This window comes from Nomascus leucogenys, chromosome 12, assembly GCF_006542625.1.
Source record: "Nomascus leucogenys isolate Asia chromosome 12, Asia_NLE_v1, whole genome shotgun sequence".
Taxonomy (NCBI): domain Eukaryota; kingdom Metazoa; phylum Chordata; class Mammalia; order Primates; family Hylobatidae; genus Nomascus; species Nomascus leucogenys.
Genome location: NC_044392.1, coordinates 30,433,608 through 30,460,962, shown reverse-complemented (window position 1 = coordinate 30,460,962; position 27,355 = coordinate 30,433,608). Strand labels below are relative to the sequence as shown.

At 40.5% G+C, this 27,355-nt stretch overlaps 1 protein-coding gene across 1 annotated transcript; it reads left to right on the top strand.

Annotated features, from left to right (window-relative positions):
- Window positions 1-27,355, top strand: FMO4 (flavin containing dimethylaniline monoxygenase 4). Its single transcript, XM_003258872.2, has 10 exons — window positions 1-236; window positions 2,356-2,497; window positions 5,983-6,122; window positions 9,197-9,385; window positions 10,324-10,486; window positions 16,619-16,761; window positions 17,684-17,883; window positions 19,405-19,757; window positions 22,647-22,716; window positions 26,683-27,355. The coding sequence occupies exons 3-10, from the start codon at window positions 5,991-5,993 to the stop codon at window positions 27,107-27,109; spliced, it is 1,677 nt and encodes a 558-aa protein (XP_003258920.2). The 5' UTR covers window positions 1-236; window positions 2,356-2,497; window positions 5,983-5,990; the 3' UTR covers window positions 27,110-27,355.

Genomic DNA, 27,355 nt, shown 5'->3' with positions numbered 1-27,355 from the left:
ACACAACTTTTTTTCCTTAGTCCGTATACTTTCTGCTGTCACCAGCATAACAGAAAAGACGAATGGCTTTTGTTTTAAACTGAGGGCACTTTTACAAAAGTCATCTTTCCATTTATTTTTCTTTCAAAAAAAGGATTTGGGTTTTGAGCTTTTTTTAAAAAAAGACAAACACTTTCCTTGCCTATTTGACTTTGAGAAATAATTTAAGTCAAAGAATCTGCTCTATGCTAACCAAGGTAAGTGTCCTGGATTTTTTTTTTTTTTAAATGGGGAAATGATCCAGAAACTGCTTTCACAAAAGATGAATGTTCTTCTTGGAGTGTGTTCCTTAAGAATGAATGTGATTATCTTCTTTTGGGGTCTCTTGACTAGGGCTAAAGCAAGAGAATTAAGGAGAGAGTCAGGAAGCAAAGGGAAGTTGTAAGGAAACAAAGTTATGTTGTGGACAGAACCATCCAAAAGGAAAGTGTCAGTGAGATAAATAGAATCATGAGACTTCCAGTGACTCCAGTGACCTCTGATTTCATCTTATGAATGAGATGGAAATGCCAGCCATTGGGAAACAAAATACCCCATAGATGGTGTGAAAAAAAAATACTGTAACAAAGCAAGAGCATGGTAGAATGATGATAAGAAACATAAAATGATCAAATTCCAATTCGAAGCAATCATAATTGATTACATGATTTGCAAATCACCCAAGTCTCTCCATGTCTCATAAAGGATTCCTATATTTGCTGGTCAGTCAGGTATAGGGTGGGGTTTTCCCATTGTACAAAGGTCTAGTTCAATAGGTCAAGGCTCCTTTCTGCCTAGGGACTAAATATAAGTAACCTATGGCCGGCACGGTGACTCACCCCTGTAATCCCAGCACTTTGGAAAGCCAAGGCGGGCAGACCACTTGAGATCAGGAGTTTGAGACCAGCCTGACCAACATAGTGAAACCCGTCTCTACTAAAAATACAAAAATTAGCCAGGCGTGGTGCCGCATGCCTGTAGTCTCAGCTACTCAGGAGGCTGATGCAGGAGAATCACTTGAACCCAGGAGGCGGAGGCTGCAGTGAGCCAAAATTGAGCCACTGCATTCCAGCCTGGAAGACAGAGTGAGACTCCATCTCAAATAAATAAATAAATATAAGAAACCTTTGAGCAACCAAGTACTTTATGAAGTCCACTTCATAGTTTACAGAGTTTGCACATACATGTTCTCCCAATCCTTCAAGCCTGCAGTATTCTCGCCTACCTTTGAATTCATATCTTTTTGTTTTTTGCACCAATTACTTGGTTTTCAGATATAAGAACAGTCCTTTCAAGCTTGAAGAAACAAAGAGAAAGCCACTTGAACCCTCTGTTTTACAAATGTGGAAGCACTGGCTCAGAGAAAACGAGAATTGTGTCCAGGGTTACAAGCTGCTTAGAGGCAGAAGCAGAGCTAGAACTCAGATCTCTCAATTTCCAGTTTGCTCACTACCTTCCTCTACTGACTCAAGGCAAAATTTAAAATGGTTGCTCCCAAGCCAGGCGCGGTGGCTTATGCTTATAATCCCAGCACTTTGGGAGGCCGAGGTGGGCGGATCACGAGGTCAGGAGATCGAGACCACGATGAAACCCTGTCTCTACTAAAAATAAAAATAAAAAAATTAGCCAGGTGTGGTGGCGGGCGCCTGTAGTCTTAGATACTTGGAGAGGCTGAGGCAGGAGAATGGCATGAACCCGGGAGGCAGAGCTTGCAGTGAGCCGAGATCGCACCACTGCACTCCAGCCTGGGCGACAGAGACTCTGTCTCAAAAAACATAATAAAATAAAATAAATAAAATAAAATAAAATAAAATAAATAAAATAAAATAAAATGGTTGCTCCCATTCAGAAATTTATAGTCTGTAAATACGGATTAATTTTAAAAGGTGCAAATTCCAAATTTGTTTCTACTGCCTGTAGAGTCTGTAAGTCAGTCCTTAAAGTGCTTTTGCCCAGCACCTTTTTAACCCACAGCCCACGCTGTGTCACTGACTAAGTCTCTAGACAGGGATAATGAACAGGCCAGGAGAGTGCAAGCATTCATGCCTAGAGCATGCTGCTACCATAGGACTTAGCACAAGGTAGCGTCAGCCTCTCCATATACAACATCTTAAGAGCAGTCACTGTCTTTTTTAAATTGTAAGACTTTACTACTATTTCTTAGTTTTAGGGTCTTCATTATCTTCAGGGCCCCACACTTAGCTTAGGACCTGCATTTAGAGGTACCCAGGGCATATTTGTTGAATGAATTAATTTGCTTCCAGTCTATTCACGTCAGTATGTTTTTCACTTTGGCAATTCAGTTAGCAGTCACTTCTTTTTATGTTATCATTGCAGAGGTAGAGCACAGCAAAGATCTGCCAGCCCCAGACCTCTACATAGTGGCCTGGAAATTCAAGTATTCTTATTGGTGGAGGCCATTTATTTCTGGTTAGAAGCTGTCTAAACCTCCTACTCCTCAACTCAAAGGAAAACACAGGTATGTCTGCCTACTCCTTTCCAAACTTGTTGATACATTTTACCTGTGTGAACTGTCTTTTCCTAGGAGAAGAGAAGGAAGACCAGAGACAAGTAGGGAGGTAGAGAATGGACACTCAGTAAACATTTTGTGCAAGACACTTTTTTGTGTAAGTAATACCATGTTTTTTAAAACGCAAACAATCCTTCAACATAGATATTTTTCTTATTTTACAACTAATATATCTAAGGTTGCTTCAGTAGGTTGCTCAGGGTCATATGGCTAGTTGGTAGCAGAGAAAGTTCAAACCCAACTCTGCTGCCTCCAAAATCCATTTTCATTGCATCCCATATAGCTCTCTCAACTAAACAGGGACTCCCAAATAAAAAGTCTAAGAGGAAAAACGATACATTTTCTAATAGATAATGAAGCCAGGTATGGCAATCTCAGCCTTACAAAGGGCAAGGCAGCAAATACATTCGGAAATTGGCAGCCCTAGGAAATCCTTCTGATCCTCATTGCAAGTTCATGAATCTGCCTTAGGGTCAGGTAAGTCTGAGGGTTCCTGGAGGACTCAGGAGTCTTTCTTTACTCCCTCCAGTCAGTAAATTCTCTTAGATTTTGTGCCTGGGGCTTCTGATCTGATTAAGAGACAAGCTACAGAGCCATAGAGAAAAACTCCTCCAAGCCCATCCCAAAGGTGCAGCAGCAAACCTGAGCAAAGATGAAGGAAGAGGCTTAGTGAGGGGAACCACAGGATACCTCAGGCTCTCAGACCAACAGCATGTACACATCTTAGTTTCAGATCCTGAAATCCATACTCAGTGCAAACTCTGCCTCTTAATAGCATTGTAGGCTTAAGTTGTTTCAAATGATTATGCTAATTTCCCATTTACTGGTCCTAATAGCTCAAAAAATATATGCTCTCGTTTCCCCAAGGCAAATACCACTGTGATAAGTGACATGAGACTACAAAAATCACACAGGGGTTATACAGCTAGATCTTTCCTCAAAAAATGCTGTATCTTCAAAAGCAAAGTGAAATGAGTTATATATATTTCATAAAACAATGGAATACTTTGAGGTCTCAACTATCGTTTGTGTGTCTTCTGAATTGGCCAAGTGGGTTGCAGGGAAAAGCAGCACTTGCAACTAAGTCTACATGACAAATTAAGGGCCTCAGTGAGACATAAACTTGATTTACTAGAATTAACTCCACCCATTTGATTGAGGCAAAAGCAATGTGAGATGTGCAGAAGGCTAAATGATAAAATCCATAAAAACTGGTAAAAACTGGTCCTATATACCCATGTATGTGTATGTATATACTTCCTCCAGTTCCCGCTGACAAGCATGAGCATCCCCATTTCTAGCTGACATCATCTTGGGCTCCAGAATATCCCTTATGACGTTCCTTGGGGACTTTGTTTTCTATTATGGTCAGTCTTGCCTCTACAAGTTAAGAACCTCCCCTCAACCCAGGTAATATCCTTGTTTTATGGCAAGGCATGACCGTGACCAGCTATTCTTTAGGACTCTAAATGCTTTGAATCAAAACCAACATTTCTACTGACTGAAATTTCTAGGATTCAGAGGCAAAGTGATAGCAAAGAGCCCCTTTAATACTGAGAAATTCTAGCATCCCAACGGGGTCAAGGTAATGTCTGCACTCTCTAATAGTAATACTACAGATTGAGTACTCCTTATCCAAAATTCTTGGGACCAGGCCAGGCACGGTGGCTTATGTCTGTAATCCCAGCACTTTGGGAGGCTGAGGCCAGCAGATCACTTGAGGTCAGGAGTTCGAGATCAGCCTGGCCAACATGGTGAAACCTTATGTCTACTAAAAAATACAAAAATTAGCTGGGCGTGGTGACAGGCACCTGTAATCCCAGCTACTTGGGAGGCTGAGGCATAAGAATCACTTGAACCAAGGAGGTGGAGGTTGCAGTGAGCTGAGATTGTGCCACTGCACTCCAGCCTGGGTGACACAGCAAGACTCTGTCTCAAAAAAAATAATAACAATAATAATACTTGGGATGAGAAATGTTTCAGTAGGATGAACATGGTGGCTCACTCCTGTAATACTAGCACTTTAGGAGGCCAAGGCAGGAGGGTCACCTGAGCCCAGGAGTTCAAGAACAGCCTGGGCAATGTGGTGAGACCCCATTTCTATTAAAAAAATTAAAATAAATAAAAAATAAATGTTTCAGATTTCAAGTCTTTTCAGATTTTGGAATATTTTTGTTATACTTACTGGTTGAACATCCCAAATCTAAAATCTGAAATGCTCTAGTGAGCATTTCTTTTGAGTTTCATGTCAGTATTCAAAAAGTTTTGGATTTTGGAGTATTTCAAATTTTGGATTTGGGGGTTTAGGCTGCTCAACCTGTAATAGCTAAATTTAGTTGAGCACTTACTATGTAGCAGGCACACTTCTAAAACCATTCCAACATTTATCAGTCATTTAATCTTCATAACAACCCTTTAAAGTCATTATTATTACTATTAAAACAGAAGAGTTTCCTGACCCCTCGCAGAACTTGCTACAGGGGTGTGGCTTGTTTGCATGTTCAAACCCCTTATGGGAAGGGGAGCATGCAGACAGGCAGGTGCAGGAGCCAGGACTAGTGCTTTTGGGATCTGGCCCCACAGTAGGATCTAGAGGTGTGTTAAAATTAATGCTCTTTTAGCAGTTGCTATTTATGGACAGCTAAGTATTACTAGTTCAGTGGAGACTCAGGTGACAGTCTTTTACACCCTGCCCTTTTGGTGCCCAGGTCCTTGTCCAAAGTCCAGGAAGAATCAGGTCACATGGACTTGAAGGATGGTGAATGCGGGTATTTTATTGAGTGGTGGAGGTGGCTCTCAGCAGGCTTGCTGGGGAGCTGGAAAGGGGATGGAGTGGGAAGATGATCTTCCCCTGGAGTTTGGCCATCCTGGGCCAATCTCCTCTCCAACCATCCCTGGCTGAACTCCTCTTGATATTCAAACACTCCTTCTCTTCTCTCCTTCTCTGCCATGCTGCTCTGCTCTGCCAGTGGAGCTTGGGGTTTATATGGGCATGGGATAGGGACATGGTGGGCCAGAGTGGTCTTGGAAAAGGCAACATTGGGGTGCAAAAACAGGAATGCCTGTTCCCATTTAGGGCTGTAGTTTTCCAGGCTTGCAGGTGGGGCCTTTGCCAGGGAACTGCTCTCTTCTACTCAGTATTTCCTTGCCTTTTGTTGGTATCACTATTATTACCATTCACATTTTACAGATGAGAAAACTGAGGCATAGACAGGATAATTAGCCCAAGCTCACACAGTTAATAAGTAGTGAAGCCAAGACTTAAACCAAAACAATCTGATTTCAGAGCTTGGATTTTTAAGCAGCATGTGATTCTGCCCCCATTCAAAGATGAAAAAAAGGCATATATAGCACTATAAAAGTTGAGTCTTGTGACAAGGGCTCCCTTTCAAACTTATTAAATAAAGAAGTTCTGCTTGACTTTCCTCTAACAGAGCATACCATGGCCAAGAAAGTTGCAGTGATTGGAGCTGGTGTGAGTGGCCTCTCCTCCATCAAATGCTGTGTGGATGAGGACCTGGAGCCCACCTGCTTTGAGAGAAGTGATGACATTGGGGGATTATGGAAGTTTACTGTACGTGGTTCACATCCTCTCGTCTCTATCAGTCATGATCTGGCCATTTGCTTTGTCTCTGCTCAGACACGGTGGCTTTAGCCTGCCTTGGTGATCAAGTGAGGGAGTGGCTTACTGCAACAGCACAAACATGTGTATAATGCAGTGTTAAACACTAGGCAGGATGCAGTCTGATTGGTAAGGGATCTTGAGAATGTGCAGACTCGGGTCAGGGATAGTTGGAAGAGAGAGGAAAAAAGAGTTAAGTCTGATAGATAAGCATAGTATTGGACACTTATGATGATTTCTGGACAGTGGACATTCTAAGACAAAGCAGCAGAGTGTAACATCAGGCAAACTGAATAGCATTGGTGAACATAAAACAGATTACACTCTAGGGAGAATGGAAGTTGGCAACAGGGAGTGGAACCACAACCCCCAGATATTGTTCAGGTCTTTAGGAACAGAACTGGCGAGAGTGAGGCAGGGCCCCAGACCTTGGAAGGCCTTGGGGGAGGGGGAGGGTTTGCTGTCACATTTTCATAATAGAAAGAACTCAGGCACTAACCAATCCTTCTTAGAAGTGGAATATTTAGCCTCAGAGGCTACACTTAGGTCCAGGCCACCTATCAGGTGACTTGAGCATCAGACAGTGGGGATGGAAGTGGTTAAATACCACCTGCCTTTGGTCAGGATTGGTGCTGGTCACTGGAAGTAGCAGGGTATCCAGTAGGGACTGAGGGATCTACCCCAGTGGTGAAGTCTAAGGAGGTATCAGAAGGTTTATGCCTGTAATCCCAGCACTTTGGGAGGCTGAGGTGGGAGGATCACTTGAGGCCAGGAGCTCAAGACCAGCATGGGCAGCATATCGATACCCTGTCTCTATAAAAAATAAAATTAAAAACAAAAAAAAATAAGATGGGTACTTAGTACTTGGGCTAGGCAGGCCCAAGTACTAAATGCTATAGGGTAAAAGAAGAGTGACATTCATTCAACAGGCATGAAAGAGAGAAGCCTTCATAGAAGGCATGTTGTTTGCTATTAATAGATCTCTGATGGATGGTGAATAAAACAGAATAAGCAACTACATATAAGCAGGGGTAGTCATAACCCTAGGATTATAGTATACTAGGAGAAAAAAAAAACTTTGGTATATTGTTAACCTCCTCAAGCCACCAAATGTTAATGTGGAAGGAAAATATTGGGTCTGGTTTATGTAGCTTCTGCTATTTGACCCCACAGTTGGTTTGGTTTACTTCTTCTATTCTAAAATAATACAGATTAATTTTAGAAAACAATCTTGAGGTAAACAAATAGGGGAAAAAGGAAAAATATAAATTAAGTAAGTAACAATACACGCAAATTAGTACTATTAAAATTTCAATGTAATTTCTCTCAGTCATATATATACAGTTGTCTCTTGGTGTCCTTGGGGGTTTAGGTATCCCTTTGGTTTTGCTTTGGATACAAAAATTCACAAATGCTCAAGTTCCTAATAGAAAATGGCATAATATTTGCATGTAGCCTACACACATCCTCCTGAATATTTTAAATGTTCTCTAGATTACTTATAATGCCTAATACAATATAAATGCTATATAAATAGCTGTTACACTGTAATGTTTAGGGAATAATCACGAGGAAAGAAATATGTACACGTTCAATACATATGGAAGCATCCTTTATTTTTCCCAAATATTTTCCATCCTTGGTTGATTGAATCCATGGATCTAGAACCTACAGATACAGAGGGCCAGCTGTACTATTTCTTTTTCAAAAATGTTATCATAATATTAATTTTCACTCATTCAACAAGTACTTATCATGTCCTTCCACCAGGACACAATGATGAACAAGGTACACAGGGACTCTGCCCTCCTTGTAGTCCGGTGGGAAACAGAAACAGTAAATAGGGAATTACAACACAGTGTCATCAAGTTCGTGGTAGAAGTACAGGATGCAGCAGGGCCGCATCAGCTACCATTTTGCAGCTCTGTTGGGTCATGGATGACTTCTTAGAGAAACTGACAGCTAAGAAAGAGGCTTAAGAGAGAAAGAGCGATTAGCTTCAGCCACAAGAAGTTCATTGGTGTCTTTAATATAGACCTATTTGCTTTGTTGTTTTGTTTTTGAGTGATGGAGATTGAATCAAGACAAGTTGAGGACTTCATGAGAAAACAGAGGCTACAGTAAATGATTCTTCTATGAAAATTGAGATAGGATGGAGAGAGACAGGACTGAAGGGGACATAGGTTGAGAGGATGTTTTGTTTTGTTTTTAAAATTAGAGTATTTTGTGTGGATGAGAAGAAGCCAATAAAGGAAGGTAGATTGGGAATATACAGAGACAATAATGAGAAAAATTAGTAAGGTATTCCCTGAGGAAAGGCAAAAAGGAACATGTCCAGGGCATGAGTGGAGGGAGTAGCCATGCCAATGGAAGAAGGAAAAGATAAACAAGACAGATAATGAGCCCTGCATTCATGGAATTGTTAAAGGACAATGTTAGTCTTGGAGAGCCCTATTTAATTTGGTTAGCTTCTTTGCGGTTTGAAAAATATATTGATTTTAATTATACAATCCCACCAATGATTTCAGATAATTATAGCATAGAGACCTAATGCTGGGTTTCCTGGAACTCTTTAAAATTACAAATAGTGGCTGGGTGCAGTGGTTCATGCCTGTAATCCAGGCACTTTAGGAGGCCAAGGCGGGTGGATCACTTGAGGCCAGGAGTTAGACACCATCCTGGCCAACATGGTGAAATCCCATCTCTACTAAAAATACAAAAATTAGCCAGGCATGGTGGTGCACACATGTAATCCAAACTATTTGGGAGGCTGAGGCACGAGAATCGCTTGAACCCAGGAGGCGGAGTTTGCCGTGAGTCAAAATCACACCACTGCACTCTAGCCTGGGTGATAGAGTGAGACTCCATCTCAATCAATCAATCAATCAATAAAAGTAAATAAGATTACAAATGGAACATTAATTGCTATAACCCCCCCTCAGTGAGGCTAGCATGAGCCACCATGATCTCTTTTCTCTTCCTCCTATCTCCATTATCCCAAAAAGCTAACTATGCCTTCACCACAGGAATCTTCCACAGATGGGATGACCAGGGTCTATAAGTCATTAGTGACAAATGTCTGTAAGGAAATGTCATGTTACAGTGACTTCCCTTTCCACGAAGATTATCCTAATTTCATGAACCATGAAAAATTTTGGGACTATCTCCAAGAATTTGCGGAGCACTTTGACCTCCTGAAATATATTCAGTTTAAGGTAAGATACTTTGGGTTATGGAAGATGAATAGATGGGGGCTGGCCTATTCAGCAATCTAATGAAAATTGGATGTTTAAAGTAAACTTTTTATTGATTTTATCTCTAAATAAATAGGAAGATAATAAGGACTCCTCACTTCTGCTGCTGCTCAAGTTTTACTCAAATAAATCATTAAAATCCTGAACTGGGGACGGGTGCAGTGGCTCACACCTGTAATCGCAATACTTTGGGAGGCCAAGGCAGGCAGATCACTTGAGGTCAGGAGTTTGAGACCAGTCTGGCCAACATGGTGAAACTCCATCTCTACTAAAAGTACAAAAATTAGCTGGGTGTGGTGGTGCACACCTGTGATCCCAGCTTCTCAGGAGGCTGAAGCATGAGAATTGCTTGAACCTGGGAGGCAGAGGTTGCAGTGAGCCAAGATCATGCCACTGCACTCTAGCCTGGGCCACAGAGTGAGACTCCATCTCAAAAATAAAATAAAATACTGAATTTGCTGATTCCTCCTCTAAATGCCAAACTCTCATTCAGGATGAAATTTTGACTTTTTTTAAGAGAGAAGAAAAGAATTTTGTCCATGAAGCCCATTGGGGAAAAAAAATCTAGATGTCTGAACCACAGAAATTATAATAAGGCAAAACTAATTTTCCTAAATTTCCCAAAGCATTGGGCATTGTAACTCATCTCTTTCTCACCAGGAATAAAATGTGACTGTTTCTTCCTTCCACTGAAAGATTCAAATGTCTTGAGTTAAAGTCTATATTGCCACCTTTGTGAGTTTGCATAAGTTACTTAACTTCTCTAGGAAGATGATGAATCAATATTAATAGACCTCTTGTCATGGGACTTGGCCTACTAAAAGTAACAGACATGATTACCACACCAGTCATTGCATGAGGGTGTTAGTGAGAAGTGAGTGTTTGTCTTTCACTTTTAGACCACTGTGTGCAGCATAACGAAGCGTCCAGACTTCTCCGAAACTGGTCAGTGGGATGTTGTCACAGAGACAGAGGGCAAGCAAAATAGAGCTGTCTTTGATGCTGTTATGGTTTGCACTGGACATTTCCTGAATCCCCATTTACCTTTGGAAGCCTTTCCTGGTGAGTCATTTCTACCTGAGACCATGCCTACACTTCTGGGTTCTTCCAGAAGTAAACTTATTGATTTGCAGTTGGAAATACCTCCCCATGATTATAGATAGCTTTATATTCACTCTCAAAAATAATACGTGCAAAATTACTTTAAAAGGTGTATAAGGCACTGTGTAGGTGTCAGGTCTTATTTATTTATTAATATAAATGTTATTATTATTGTTTAAGCTTTCTAATGTGTGTCTAACTCAAATTCAGTGATCACATAAGGCTCAAAACAATCAGATCTGTCATGAAAAAGAACAGGCTTTGATTTTAGGGATTAAATTACAGGTAATTTGAATCAGAACTGGCCTGTAATAGAACTTACAGGAAGTGAAAGTATATGTTTTTTTTTAAAGAAACAAACCAGAAATTAAACATGTAAAGCAATATATTCAACCTTCTCTAGAGTTGGAGGTTCTTGGACAAATAAAACTTTAAAAGGGGAAAAAAAAGCAATATATTCACCGTTCAAAACAGTCAACGCAATAATCATACAATTCTTTGGCTGGGCATAGCGGTTCATACCTGTAATCCCAATACTTTGGGAGGCCGAGGCAGGGAGATCACTTGAGGCCAGGAGTAGGAGACCAGCCTGGGCATCATGCTGAAACCCTGTTTTTACTAAAAATACAAAAATTATCTGGGCATGGTGGCTCATGCCTGTAATCCCAGCTACTCAGGAGGCTGAGGCACAAAAATTGCTTGGACCTGGGGGAGTGGCAGTTGCAGTGAGCAAAGATCACATCACTGAACTTCAGCCTGGGCCACAGAGTGAGTATCTGTCTCGAAAATAAATGAACAAATAAATAATCATACAACTCTTAAACCAGGGCTATCCATAAAAAGGAGTTTTAGAAACTTCCATTTGGAAATGCTTTTCACTGTGACCACATATTCTTTTTAATATACTCATGACTGTCAAATTGCCATCATTTGAGGTCAAAATTGATTATTTGAAAAGCCAAAAGCTATTCAAATTCAGTTGAGGGAAATAAAATTAATCAATTGAGGATTACTAAAATGTAATAAAGCTACTCTTTTGTTATATATTAGTGGCCCTAAAGGCAATTGAATAGGTGAGTTTTTGAAATTTCTTCAAGGGATTAAAAGAACTTTTAAGGAAGGAAAACTGTGAAGAATAAAACATGCAAACGTTGGCAAAATGAATGAAAATACATCTTATAAATGTAATCACAAATTGACAAAATATCCTATTCAAAAAGGAATGAAGTGAAAATTCAATACATAATTTTGCAAGGAAACAATATTATAAATGGTGGTTGGCTTCAGGCTTGCTGCTGATCTGGGGGCTAAACACACAACTGTACAGTACTAAAGGAATATAAAAACACCTCTTATGACATTTTCTATGGGAAAATGTGCTATAAGTGCCAAACTATTAACATGGATAATTTCAGAATTTATTCTCTTCAAGTTTGGGATTGTTTACCCTTTATTCCACACTAAATTCAGTTCCACATAGACTATCTTTCTTTTTTTTTTCTTTTTTTTTTGAGACAGGGTCTCACTCTGTTGCCTGAGCTGGAGTGCAGTGGTGCCATCTCGGCTCACTGCAGCCTCAACCTCTTGGGCTGAAGCAATCTTCCTGCCTCAGCCTCCAGAATAGTTGGGACTACAGGTGTGTGCACCACACCTGGCTCATTTTTGTATGTTTTGCAGAGACGGTGTCTTGCCATGTTGCCCAGGCTGGTTTCAAACTCCTGGGCTCAAGGGATCCACCTGCTTTGGCCTCCCAAATACTGAGATTACAGGACTATAACTTTTTAAGTTCCGTTTCTGCTTTTAACTAACCACCACAGTATCTTTCACGAATAGCTGTAGGACCCCTGTTGAAATGAATGTTTTACTTGGGAACATGAACTCTTCTCTGCATAGAAAGCACCAGGATTATTTCTACACTATTGAAAAAAATCCATAGAAATCACAAGCTTTGTCTATAACATGTCGCCACAACTGTTTGAAAGTTGACATTGCAACACATACATACCCTTTTTAAAAATCTATATTGTCAACCTAATGGAAGAAGCTGAGGCACAAAATGTGATTTCAAAGAATTTACTTGAGTCAAAGTACAATTTTAAAGAGTTTCCTCGAGGATAGCTGCTTGGGAAACATTTCCAAGTTGCTTTGGGAAGTGCTTTGTTCAGCCTTTGTTATAAGCAGGTTTCTGAAGGGAACAGGGAACAAGGAGTGCACAGATACAAAGTTGTGTGACAGGAATTCTCATTAGTTTACAGAAATAGCATTGATTAGTCATAGGCTGTACATTTTTGAACTATAGGCTATGAGTTATGACATCCAGCATACAGCATTGTCAGGGTAATTTATGGCTACTTAATGTCATAGAGCCCAAATAGCAAGTGTCTTCAAGAGGCGATTATTTAACTCATCATAGGGAGTGACGTGATTGCTGTCAGATTTCAATGCCTCTCTGGGCCTGATAACTTAAAGGGGACTTGCATTCCTCAGATAAAGTTTCTTTTCTTTTCAGTATAAATTGACTTCTGCTGTTTTCCTGAATTAGTAGTTTTAATTTATCAAATATATTTCTTTTTTACTTTTTGGCACTGCATTGACATAATCATTGACTCAGAACTACCTAAACATTGTCTATTTTTTCTTCTTCAATATGTAATTACAGAGAATCTGTCATTTGCAAGTCATTGTGTTAGGCAGTATGAAAGATGTAAAATCCATGAGCAAAGTTGAGCCCTCCAGTAAATTCCCTCCAGGAAAACCTCATAAGTGGCTGAAAGTCCCACTCTGTAATGCATTTGATGCATATTCTGTTCCCACTTCTTGGAAACTTCTTTATGCTCCCCTTTTCCAATTTCTAATCATCCTTTAACAAATTCTTAATTTAAGAAAATCCCCTTCAGATGCCTTCACTGGCTCAGTCCAGGCTGGACGTCCCATTGGACCCATCTTAATGCCTTCTCTTCTGGGATGGAGTATAGTATCATGCCTGACAGCTGAGCTCCAGAGTCAGACATCCTGAGTTCCCATACGGGCTCTGCTATTTACTGTATGGTCCTGGGCAAGTTGCTTAACCTCCCTGTTTTGTTTGTTTGCTTGTTTTTTGTTTTTTTGCACTGCAATCTCAGCAGTGCAAAATAAAAACAAACAGGGAGATTAAGCCATTTGCCCAGGGATTTTTTTTTGTCTCAGTCTCAGCTTTGACAAAATTGAATAATACTATGGTCCACTCCATGGGGGTGCTGTGAGGTTTAAAATTGTTAATACAGACCAGGTGTGGTGGCTCATGCCTGTAATCCCAGCACTTTGGGAGGCTGAGGCAGGCAGATCTTTTAAATTCAAGAGTTCGAGACCAGCCTGGGCAATATGGTGAAACCCTGTCTCTACTAAAAATACAAAAAATTAGCCAGGCATGGTGGCATGTACATGTAGTCCCAGCTACTCAGGGGGCTGAGGCGGGAGGATCACTTGAGCCTGGAAGGCAGTTACAGTGAGCTCTGATGGTGCCACTGCACTCCAGCCTGGGTAACAGAGCTAAATTCTTTCTCAGTAAATAAATAAGTAAATTTGTTAATATGTATAAAGTTCTTAGAAGCCTGGGACTAGCATAGCAAGGGCTAAATAATTGTTACCTATTTTCTGTTTACTTACTTACATCCCCATTAGAGGACAAAGTCTTTATTTATTTAGAGACAGAGTTTTGTTCTTGTTGGCCAGGCTGGAGTTCGATGGCATGATCTCAGCTCGCTGCAACCTCCACCTCCCAGGTTCAAGCAATTGTACTGCCTCAGCCTCTTGAGTAGCTGGGATTACAGGTGCCCACCATCACACCCAGATAATTTTTTTTGTACTTTTAATAGAGACGAGGTTTCACCATGCTGGCCAGGCTGATCTCCAACTCCTGATCTCAGGCAATCCACCCACTTCGGCCTCCTAAAGTGCTGGAATTACAGGCGTGAACCACCGCACCCAGCCTAGAGGACAAATTCTTTGAGGGTATGGGTTGGGCACGGTGGCTCACACCTATAATCCCAGCACTTTGGCAGGCTGACGTGGGCAGATCACTTGAGGCCAGGAGTTTGAGACCAGGCTGGACAACATGCGAAACACTGTCTCTACTAAAAATACAAAAATTATCTGGGCATGTTGGCACGCACCTGTAATCCCAGCTACTCAGGAGGCTGAGGCAGGAGAATCACTTGAACCTGGGAGGCGGAGGTTGCAGTGGGCCAAGATCACGCCATTGCACTCCAGCCTGGGTGACAGAGCAAGACCCTGTCTCAAAAAAAAAAAAAAGAAAAGAAAAAATTCTTTGAGGGTAGGAACTGCCTTTTGTCCTCACATTCCTTAGACCTTAGACCTAGCATAGTACCTTGGGTGGTGTTGAAAGAACAGGCTATATAAGATACGACTATTAGCCAACTTTTTCCTTTAGTATCCCCGCAGACCTGATCCGTGGGGCTTGTCCTTCCGTTGCCCCTGGATGAAATCTCAGGCAGTTTTCTGCTTATTCTCAGATAATGAAATGTCCTCTGATCATTATAAGTCACCCAAAAACAAACAAACAAACAATCTCATTTTCATAACTAAAATGTCCTGTTCATGCAATAGTCAAAATTTGCAACTGCATGTAATGTAAAAGCTTCTCCCTCCACCATCTGGCACCTGCTGTGAGCTGACAGCAATGTCAAGAAGAGACAGCGTGCTTGACTTCCTTCTTCCTCTGCCATCCTCTCCCTCCGAACCCTAAACCTATCAGCTGCAGTTTCTGACCTTTGCAGAATTGGAGCTGGGGAAAGGTGAAGAAGAGGTAAGAGAGAAGAAAAGTTCTTTCTGAACTGGCCCCAATCCTGAGCTAGTTTTCTCTGATCTCGGGGGTGTTTAAAATCGGCCTTGTCAGGTGGTGTCCAGGTTCTGATTCAGAGAGACGCTTTGTTACTGGGGATATCTCAACTGTAGCTTCTGTTACAGATTATATGCTCTCAGGCTGGCTACCTACAACTCTTTAACCCCCAGTTCTCCCCAGGTCATCGCCACACAGACTATCTGTTAGGCCTCATTGTGTGTTCAAATTGCCACCTTGGGCAAAGTTCCCTTAAGCTCTCTCCCACAGGGCCTTCTGGTCCACATGAAATATAGATCTGGCATTGTCAACAGTGGGAGAAATGCTGCCAGTGCAGCCACCATCCCTCGAAGGCAGTCCCAGTCACGGCCTTACAAGCACCAGTTGCTGTGCTCTGTAGACCCCGAACATCAAGGTCTCGCTCAGAGTGGTCTCCTTGAAGCCCCTCACACCTGGCTGGCTCCATGTCAACATGACAGAAAATGCCACAATTCCTGTCAATTTCCAACTCCTAGCCACTTCATCCTCAACCATTTTAGACCATCAAAGTGAGTGTGAAGCTAAGTCAGGATCACAAAACTGGCCTCACACACACATTTTCTGCAAACTCAGCATAGTTGGTTTAGCACCTCACTTGAAATGCGGGAACTATTGTTTAGTGTCCAGCTTTGGGGGTCTCAGTAGGCAAAGAATCCTGTTAAAACATTTTGTTATACAATCTACTTCTTGCCCAGGATGTTCAGCGTAGCATATAAGATGTTTCTTATTATTTGTGAGTTTGATTTCCTGAAGCAACTGCTTTAAAAAAGAACACTGATATGGACCATAAGATCTCTTATGTTTTTAACAAGGCATAGTGTAATGGTCCTGGGAGAAGCCACAGTTGGATATAATACTTAATGTAGATGAACTAGAAACAATCTACTTTTTGCCCAGGATGTTCAGCATAGTATATAAGATGTCTCATTATTTGTGAGTTTGATTTCCTGAAGCAACTGCTTTAAAAGGGCACACTCATATGGAATTCAAGATCTCCTATGTTTTTAACAAGACACTTTGTACTAAATCCACATCTGGGCTCACAGCATCCCAGGTGAGAGGGAGGTTATATGATTTTTCTATTTCCTGCCACAAGCAGCACAAGCAAAGTGCTGCCATAGTTGTGGGACTTCCCTTTTTCCATAGACCCTATCCCTGCGTAGTGAGAAATTATAGCTTTAGATATTTCAGACTTTCTGATCCTTCACTCCTCTCAGGAATTCATAAGTTTAAAGGTCAGATCCTGCATAGTCAAGAGTACAAGATCCCAGAAGGCTTTCAGGGCAAGCGCGTCTTGGTGATCGGTCTTGGGAACACTGGAGGAGACATTGCTGTGGAACTCAGTCGAACAGCAGCTCAGGTACATCATCTCTGAATTAATGCCCCTAATCCCATCATCAGTTATGGTGGCTGGAAAGAGATATTCAAAACTATGAAGTACATTGGCCAATTGCTAAATTATGCAGACACAGAGTAAGTGGGAAAAAAAAAACATTGAAAATCTTTAAAGCCACTCACAGTCCTTTCTGAACTATTTAAAAAGCCATGCTTTACGAACTGAACTATCTCCAAGAAGGGTCTAGGAAAATTGTGTGGATGCCAGACCTCTAAGCATTTTTCAGAAGTGCTCCTTCAGAAACAAGACCATATAGGCAAATTGCTTCACCCAGGTCAATTATCTTTTTTTTAACACTCTCCCTTTGTCATTCTGGCAAAATCCCTATGTAAGAATAGAAAGGTCATTTTATTGAATGTTTCTAAGTTCTCTACTAAAAGTGATATTTGTACCTTGTTTTGAGACGAAAGCAACTCTTGCACAACAAGTATACATAATGGTTTTAGAATGTCTAAGCCCAGATTCACAAATTAGAAATCTATTGCACTTTAGCATAAATTAAAGGACAATGATTAGATCTGGAAAGAATAGATTTTTATTTAAAAATAAGTTAAAATTGCTTTTCCATACCTTCACTTTAAGTTCTATTTTGCTTACATGTAAAAAATTGCCAGATCAATTCCATGTATCTACAAATATTACACTTCTATATTTATAATTCTATAAACTAGTAAAATATTTAAGAGATATACAGATCTAGTAAAGTGATTTTGAGAACAATGACAGCAATAGGAACAGATAATCGTATGTAGACCTATGTACAAATTCACCAATCCTCTATTGTTAAAAGACCAGACTGGAATAAGATCATTTGAAATACACTGATGAAAAATACTACAAAATGATGAACACTTATTTATCCTTCTTGCCTTACTTTACTTTTTAGGTACTTCTCAGTACTAGAACTGGTACCTGGGTTCTTGGGCGCTCTTCAGATTGGGGCTATCCTTATAATATGATGGTTACAAGAAGATGCTGTAGTTTTATTGCACAACTTCTGCCTTCACGTTTTCTAAACTGGATTCAAGAAAGGAAGTTGAATAAGAAATTTAATCATGAGGATTATGGATTAAGTATTACCAAAGGGTACTTACATTTTTTATTTAGTAGAAAAATTATTAAATCAATATTTCTCATTATATTTTATTCAGAATTCAAAATGTTCCATAATTGTAATATTGCCTTTGTTTATTCTACTCTAAATCTATTTCCCTAAGACATTGTCCATCAAGTACCATAGCAGTTCTTAAAATATGTTTATTCTCTTCATGGTAGCAAAGTAGTGATTCATGAGGCTGGAAGAAAATAAAAGATGAAAACTTTCATTTCCTGCTGTTACAAATATCACATGTTTTTGTTGTTGTTATTGTTGTTGTTGGGGTTTTTTTGTGTTGTTGTTGTTTTTGTTGTTGTTGTTGAGACGGGGTTTTACTCTCGTCACCCAGGTTGGAGTTCAATGGTCCAATTTCTATTCACTGCAATCTCTGCCTCCTGGGCTCAAGCTATTCTTCTGCCTTACCCTCGCAAGTAGCTAGGACTACAGGCACAGGCCACCTTGCCCAGCTAATTTTTGTACTTTTAGTAGAGATGGTGTTTCACCATGTTGTCCAGGCTGGTTTTGAACTCCTGGTCTCAAGTGATCTACCTGCCTCGGCCTCCCAAAGTGCTGGGATTATAGCAATGAGCCACTCCACTCAGCCAAAATGATGTATTTTAACATACATCTGTATAGAGTTGCACATTGGCAAGTAAAAGCCTTTGAAAAGCATGTAAGGTCATTAAATATGATTTTTATTATACACTTGACCCAAATATTTTTCTTCGGTAAGATATCCTTTTTTGTCTTTTGTTTTGTTTCTTTTTTTGTCTGTGTTTTTATCCTTGAGATGTCTTTCAACTTATGAGGAAAGCTACTGGCAAAGGATGATTTGATATGTAAATTTTATAAAGAAAATATGTTTGATGTGATTAGGTAGAATGATGGTCACACTGAAAATATGTATCAGTATAAATTTTTTTTGATGGAGTCTCACTCTGTTGCCCAAGTTGGAGTGCAGTGGTGTGATCTTGGCTCACTGCAACCTCTGCCTTCCCCGGGCTCAAGTGATTCCCCGGGCTCAAGTGATTCTCCTGCCTCAGCCTCCCAAATAGCTGGAACTACAGGTGCAGGCCACCATGCCCAGCTAATTTTCTGTACTAAATTTTTATTTAAAGAGTTCCTTGCTAATTTCCTCTCTGCCTAATGTCATTCCCCAGAGGCCTAAGTAATGTGAGACCCAAAATTGATCATCAAATGGATTGTTGTACACTCTATGCTGACACTCTGAGAAAAGCATTGCTCCAGAAATTAGTTCTAAGAGATAGAGAGTTTTAAACCCCAAGCAAGAAAGATTAGGTTTAGTCATTTTCCACATACCTTCTACTGAGAGCAGAAACACAAAACCATGTTATAAACATACTAAGTCAAGTAGATGACTTTGAATTAGACATTGGTTAATTCTCTTCCTAAGCTTGGCAGGTAATTTCCCTGAATTGACTAAATAAATCATTTGCTGAAGTTTCTCATAAAAATAACTACAGTGAATAATTTTCTCCTGTGTGTCAAAGGAAAAAAGCAAAATTCATTGTGAATGATGAGCTGCCAAACTGTATCCTCTGTGGGGCAATCACTATGAAAACCAGCGTGATGGAATTTACAGAAACCTCTGCTGTCTTTGAAGATGGGACACTGGAAGAAAACATTGATGTTGTGATCTTCACTACAGGATATACATTTTCTTTTCCATTTTTTGAAGAACCTCTTAAAAGCCTCTGTACAAAGAAGATATTTCTATACAAGCATGTCTTTCCCGTAAACCTAGAGAGAGCGACATTAGCCATCATCGGCCTTATCAGCCTTAAAGGATCCATCTTATCAGGCACAGAGCTCCAAGCACGATGGGTCACAAGAGTATTCAAAGGTACCATGACTCTACTGAAAGCCCTCTCTTTGGATCTTAAAACTGGTGCCCTGCCATTTAGCTAAAATCAAACAGATGTGAACTAAAGTAACAAAATATTTTTTTAAATTAGTGTACAATTAATTGTATATGTTTGTAATATCAGGGTGTGCTGTGTCACTTAATGTGACTGAATGGGAAAAGAGATTTTGGCTCTGTGGATGAGATAAATTTGGACAACAGAATATAATCAAATTTCTCAGGTTAGCTGAAATTATTGAAGGCTTCATGATCCTATTCTAGCCTAGTCTAATCTATTTACTCCTAAATCTTTTCATTTAGTACTAGAAGTATAATTTTATATTGCTTCCAAAGAAAGATATTGGAATAATATACACTATGAATGAAGTTGAGATTAGAGGCCCATAAAAAATATTTTAGACACTGGAAACTACTTTCTGTCAATTACGCAATAAGAGCATAGATGCTGGAGTCAGAGCTACCGAGGTCCAATCCCAACTTCGAAATTCTTTAGCTTTGCAAGAACCTCTCTAAATCTCAGCCCCTTCATCTGTCAAATGGGGATAATAAATCCTCTATCATAAGAATTTTGTAAAAAGGATAATGTCTGCAAAGCAGTTAGCACAGTACTTGACATATAACTAATGCTTATTAAGTGACAAGGTTTCTCTGACCATTGCTATTGCTATCATACCTCTCTAAAGCAGGGCAAATTTTAGATTAGCAAGTATTTTAGTTTTAAAGAACTGCAGTTTTCTTGTTTTTTTTTTTTTTTTTTTTTGAGACGGAGTCTCGCTCTGTCACCCAGGCTGGAGTGCAGTGGCGCAATCTCGGCTCACTGCAAGCTCCGCCTCCCGGGTTCACGCCATTCTCCTGCCTCAGCCTCTCCGAGTAGCTGGGACTACAGGCGCCCGCCACCACGCCCGGCTAATTTTTTTTTGTATTTTTTGTAGAGACGGGGTTTCACTGTGGTCTCGATCTCCTGACCTCGTGATCCGCCCGCCTCGCCCTCCCAAAGTGCTGGGATTACAAGTGTGAGCCACCGCGCCCGGCCAGTTTTCTTGTTTTTAAATATAAACAGCCATAGCAATTGGGCCAATCAGCTATGCTGTAGAAGAATTCTGTTCTTAATGAATAAAAGCAATCACCAATAACTTATAAATAGCATACAACGTGGTATTAAGTAGTGTTGACTTCTATTAAACTGTAGAAATATAATAGGTATCAATCACACTTAAAACTGTATGTTCTCCTAAGTTGGCAAAAAAAAAATGTTATTTGAATTGGGGGAGGAGAAAGAAGGCGGTTGGAAAAATCTCATTTTATTTACATTACGGAAAAAAATTCTACAACCCTGCAGTAAATTACCACAAATTTCTGTTTTTTTAAGGCCAATTAAAGAGCTTTCACAGCATTATCCAATTACATTAAAACCACAGAAGACTTAATTAACTACCTGGTTTTTAAAAGTATTTTATGGTGAGCTCCAAAATGGTTATTAGAATGATAAAGCTGACAAAACAAAACTCGTTTAGCTCACACCATAGGAGTAATGGCATGCTTCTCCCGAGAACTTCCAAAAAGCAATCTAGGGACAACCAAATAAATCTTGCTACTTTTTTAGAGGATAAGGCCACCCTAGTGGAAAGCAGTCCACAGAGCTTAGTTGAACCTATCTCGTGTGGAAAGTAAACACACACCCTGGGCCAGCACTTGGTACCTGACAAGGGCAGGACTGGCCAGAATGGGATGGCAAACAGGGTAGACTAACAAGGGTCACAAGTTGCCTGAGGTGGATAGGGACAGTGAAGGGGCTGGTGGGTGGGGACAGAGTTTACATTATAAGAAGGAGTATGGACGTTCTAGGAACCCAGAAGACAAACTGGGATTTTAGTCTCTGGAGAAGCTGGACAACTGCAGAGAATTATCAGGGTGCAAGGTGTTAAGGAAGAATAAGGTGTAGAATTCAGAAAAACAAGAAGAGCAGAGTCCAAGTGCTAAGACTGTCTAGACAGGAGATTGGGAACGAGCAGGTCCTCACAACAAAAGCAGTCAGAGCCTGGGTGAGACTGACTGAGAAACTGCCAGGCCCCTTCCACACTTGAGACTCCTTGTGTAACAAAAATAAAAATGTTCTTAGACAGGGTTATAAAGTGGGTTTTTTTAGAGACCAGTCCTCACTCCATTGCCCAGGCTGGAGTGCAGTGGCGTGATCATGGCTCACTGCAGCCTCCATCCCTGGGCTCAAGGGATTCTCCCACCTCAGCCTCCTGAGTAGCTGGAACTATAAGCCCATGCCACCACACCTGGCTAAATTTTTATTTTTTGTAGAAAGAATATCTTGCTATGTTGCCAGGCTGGTCTTGAACTCTTGGACTCAAGCTGTCCTCCTACCTTGACCTCCCAACGTGCTGGGATTATAGGCATGAGCCACTATGACCAGCCTAAAATGGGGTCATTTTAAGTGTTTACATATAACCAACTAATAGCTTTAACACAAACATGCACACACACACACACACACAATGTGGAGGGTACACATACAATATAATATAAATTATATTATTTATACAGTGAAAGCAGATGAAGAGAGACAGGGCAGGCCGACTGGCACAGGTGCAGGTGTCTGGTGAGTGTGGCGCAGGCTGACAGCTGGGCCATAGAGGCATCTCTCCTCACAATTCTGGCAGTAGAGTACCCTGGTTAAGTGAGCTGGGTGGGGAATTTTACCTCCAGAAAATTATTTTCTGTGCTGCAATTCCATTCTGAGCTTTGACTATCATGTGCTCTGAAGTTAGAGCAGTGGGAGGCTAGAAATGAGTGGGAGGAGAATTTAAATAAAGGAAAAGCCACATGTGACTTTAGTGTTGTTTGTGATTTTTCCCACAGGACTCTGTAAGATACCTCCATCCCAAAAATTGATGATGGAGGCTACTGAAAAGGAACAGCTCATTAAAAGGTATGAAATGTAGCTTGCTCTAGGGAAAACTTACAGTATATTCTGTTACAAAAAAAGGATTCAGAGTATAAAAGCCATTCCTAGAGAAGCAGTATGGCAGGTTGGAAATAACTCCGCATTAGGAATCAGAAGGATACGTTTTTAGTCCTAACTCTGCCACCAATCAGACGTGGCCTTAGACAAGTCATTTGGGGACACCAGGTCTTTTTAGTGGAACACACAGCCTGGCCCCCTACCAGTGGCAATCCTGTCTTCACTTAGTCCAGGAAATCTATTCTGACTTCACTCTCTTCCTACCTCTCAGGCTGCTCTTTCTCTGTATTTGCTGGTATCGCCTCTTCCTCACTCCTAAAATTTAGTGAGCTCCAAACTTAGTCCTCAGGCCTCTTCTCATTCCTATTTACACCCACTCCCAGGTGGCCTCATCCAGGCCTGTGGCTTTAAATATCATCATATACTCAGGGCTCCCAAACTGTGTCTCTGACTCAAATCTTTCTCCAGAACTCCAGACTCCTAATTCCACTCCCTCTAGATAGCTCCACTTAGATATTTAATAGGTGTCTCAAATTTAGTATGTCTAAAAATGAACTCTTGACCCCCTCCACCCCGCATCTGCCCTGTAAATGGGCTGATCTGAAACTTTTCCCCATCTCAGTTCATAGCTACTCATTCCAGTTGGTCAAAACCAAGTTCAGTCAAAAACCTTGGAATAATCCTTTTCTCTTCTTTTTTTCTCACACCCCATATAGGCAAATACTGTCAGCTCCTACCTACCAAATAAATCCAGAATTCAGACACTTCTCACTGCCCCTACTGCTACCATCCCAGACCAGACCGCCAACATCTCTCATCAGGACACTTGCTGCCACCTCTTACCTGGTCTCCCTTCTTCCACTCTGTTCTACAATCTAGGCTTGTCACAGCATCAAGAGTAAGCCACATCACATTGCCCTTCTACTCAAAAACCTCCAGTTGCTTCCTTTTCACTCCCAGGAGCCTCCCTACAGCCTCTGAGGCCCACAGTACACCCAAATATTGATATGCCCTCACTGCCTACTGCTCTCCATCTCATCCATGCTGCTTTAGGCATTCCAGCCTCCTACCTGTTCCTCAAACATACCAAGCATAACCCCCTCAGAAACTTTACGCTCACTCTTCTGTCTGCCTGGAATGTTCCACCAGACACCTAAAAGGCTCACTCTGTTCAAATGTCACTTAATAAGAGAGAAGGCTTCTCTGACAACACTAGATGTGACAGCAACCCTGACTCACCATTGCCTCTCCCCTTACCCTCCTTTCTATTTCTCAGAATGCCCATTATTACCACCTGATATATTACATATCTACTTAGTTGGGGTTTTTTAATAATGTGTTCATTTCCCCCATTAAAATGCAGGCTTTTTGACAGCAAGGACTTTGTTTGTTCACTATTGGATCGCCAGCACCTACAATGGTGCCTGGAATGTGATAGACACTTAATGTTCATTTATTTATTTATTCACTGAATGAATGAATGACATTGGGATATCATGAAAGTTTACTGACAGAAATAAGTAAACTTCATGAAAAGTAAAACATCATGGAAGTTTACTGACAGGAATAAGTAAATAAGTAAGTTTACTGACATAAATAGGTATGAATAATGCCTTCATATTAATATATAATATGCTCATATCTGTGGAAAGTTCAGTCCATGTATACCAAGTATGGCCCTCTCAACTCACAATTCGCACCAATAAAAAAGTTTAGGTACATATGATGCTTTCTGGTCATGTTCATTCATTCAACAGCTGTTCTATTTGGACTGATCAGACATTGTTCTCACATCAAATCCAAGAACTGAAAACATTATTTAAAGTTTCTCTCGAGTTTTTAAGAACCTACAACTATTTATGGAGAACAAGCAGCCCGAGGATGATCTTTTTGATAGACTCAATACTGGTATTCTGAATAAGCATCTTCAGGATCTCATGGAGGGCTTGACAGCCAAGGTATTCTGTACATACAATGCCTCCATCACGCTACAGCAGCAGCTAAAAGAACTCACAGCCCCCATGAGAACACCCCAGCGAAGATCCTTTCTTATAACCGTGCCGATCGAGCTGTTGCAATTGTTTGTAACCATCAGAAGGCACCACCAGAAACTTTTGAGAAGTCTATGATGAACTTGCAAACTAAGATTGATGCCAAGAAGGAACAGCTAGCAGATGCCCGGAGAGACCTGAAAAGTGCTAAGGCTGATGCCAAGGTCATGAAGGATGCAAAGACAAAGAAGGTAGTAGAGTCAAAGAGGAAGGCTGTTCAGAGACTGGAGGAACAGTTGATGAAGCTGGAAGTTCAAGCCACAGACCGAGAGGAAAATAAACAGATTGCCTTGGGAACCTCCAAACTCAATTATCTGGACCCTAGGATCACAGTGCCTTGTTGCAAGAAGTGGGGTGTCCCAATTGAGAAGATTTACAACAAAACCCAGCGGGAAAAGTTTGCCTGGGCTATTGACATGGCTGATGAAGACTACGAGTTTTAGCCAGTCTCAAGAGGCAGGGTTCTGTGAAAAGGAACAGTGTGGTTTGGGAAATATGGATAAACTGAGCCTCACTTGTCCTCGTGCCTGGGGGAGAGAGGCGGCAAGTCTTAACAAACCAACATCTTTGCGAAAAGATAAACCTGGAGATATTATAAGGGAGAGCTGAGCCTGTTGTCCTATGGACAACTTATTTAAAAATATTTCAGATATCAAAATTCTAGCTGTATGATTTGTTTTGAATTTTGTTTTTATTTTCAAGAGGGCAAGTGGGTGGGAATTTGTCAGCATTCTACCAGGCAAATTCACTGTTTCACTGAAATGTTTGGATTCTCTTAGCTACTGTATGCAAAGTCCAATTATATTGGTGTGTTTTTACAGTTAGGGTTTTGCAATAACTTCTATATATTAATAGAAATAAATTCCTAAACTCCCTCCCCTCTCCCCCATTTCAGGAATTTAAAATTAAGTAGAACAAAAAACCCAGCGCACCTGTTAGAGTCGTCACTCTCTATTGTCATGGGGATCAATTTTCATTAAACTTGAAGCAGTCGTGGCTTTGGCAGTGTTTTGGTTCAGACACCTGTCCACAGAAAAGCATGATGGGAAAATATTTCCTGACTTGAGTGTTCCTTTTTAAATGTGAATTTTTATTTCTTTTTAACTATTTTAAATGTTTTCCTTGATCTTAAAGATCATGTAGATTGGGGTTGGGGAGGGATGAAGGGCGAGTGAGTCTAAGGGTAATGAAATAATCAGTGACTGAAACCACTTTCCCATCATCCTTTGTTCTGAGCATTCACTGTACCCTTTAAGATATCCATCTTTTTCTTTTTAACCCTGATCTTTCACTTGAAAGATTTTATTGTATAAAAAGTTCCACAGGTCAATAAATTTAGAGGAAAATAAGTATTTGGTCCAAAAAAAGGAAAAATAATCAAGATTTTAGGGCTTTTATTTTTTCTTTTGTAATTGTGTAAAAAAATGGAAAAAACATAAAAAGCAGAATTTTAATGTGAAGACATTTTTTGCTATAATCATTTGTTTTAGAGGCATTGTTAGTTTAGTGTGTGTGCAGAGTCCATTTCCCACATCTTTCCTCAAGTATCTTCTATTTTTATCATGAATTCCCTTTTAATCAACTGTAGGTTATTTAAAATAAATTCCTGCAACTCAACAGAAAAAAAAATTTCTCTTCTATCTCTAGTAAAATTAATTGCCTCCTTTTACCATCTCTAGTAAAATTAATAAGCTTCACAGATATCCTCTGTAGATAAACTCCTTTAATTTCTTTCTTCCTAACATACAAAAACATTCCCAAATATGGTTTGATTTCCCCCAAAAAATGTAACAAAATGGTGGGAGGAGGGGTGGGTCTGATAACTTGAGAAATGCAGGACAGGTGTGATTAATGAAAGGTCCTCCCTCTTTTTTCCTCTCAGGGGAGTGTTTAAAGACACCAGCAAAGACAAATTCGACTACATTGCCTACATGGATGATATCGCTGCCTGCATAGGCACAAAGCCCAGCATCCCACTTCTGTTCCTCAAGGATCCCAGACTAGCTTGGGAGGTTTTCTTTGGACCATGTACTCCTTATCAGTACCGCCTCGTGGGCCCTGGAAAATGGGATGGAGCCAGAAATGCCATCCTGACCCAGTGGGACAGAACATTGAAACCTTTAAAAACTCGAATTGTCCCTGATTCCTCCAAGCCTGCCTCCATGTCACATTATTTAAAAGCCTGGGGGGCACCTGTCCTACTGGCCTCTTTTCTACTTATCTGTAAATCTTCACTTTTCTTGAAATTGGTGAGAGATAAACTACAGGACAGAATGTCCCCTTACCTAGTAAGTCTTTGGCGAGGATGAACCTGATTGTTACGAGGGTTGCACCAAGTCATGCTAATTCTATCTCCAAGTATCTTGTGCATCCCTCCTCTGCTCTCCATCATAACTGCTATAAGCCAAATTCAGGCCTAGTCATCTCTTCTCTGAATTATTGTATTGTCTTCTTCCTTGTTTTCAGTACTCTCTTTCTTGCCACCCTTTCCAATGCATTTTCTACTCTGCTACCTCAGTGATTATTCTAAAATAAATATCTTTGATATGGTTTAA

Coding starts and splice junctions, on each gene's coding strand:
- FMO4 (XM_003258872.2), top strand. CDS start 5,991: ATGGCCAAGAAAGTTGCAGTGATTGGAGCTGGTGTGAGTGGCCTCTCC. Junction 16,762..17,683: donor TCAGTCGAACAGCAGCTCAG/GTACATCATCTC, acceptor TTTACTTTTTAG/GTACTTCTCAGTACTAGAAC. Junction 17,884..19,404: donor GGATTAAGTATTACCAAAGG/GTACTTACATTT, acceptor TGTGTGTCAAAG/GAAAAAAGCAAAATTCATTG.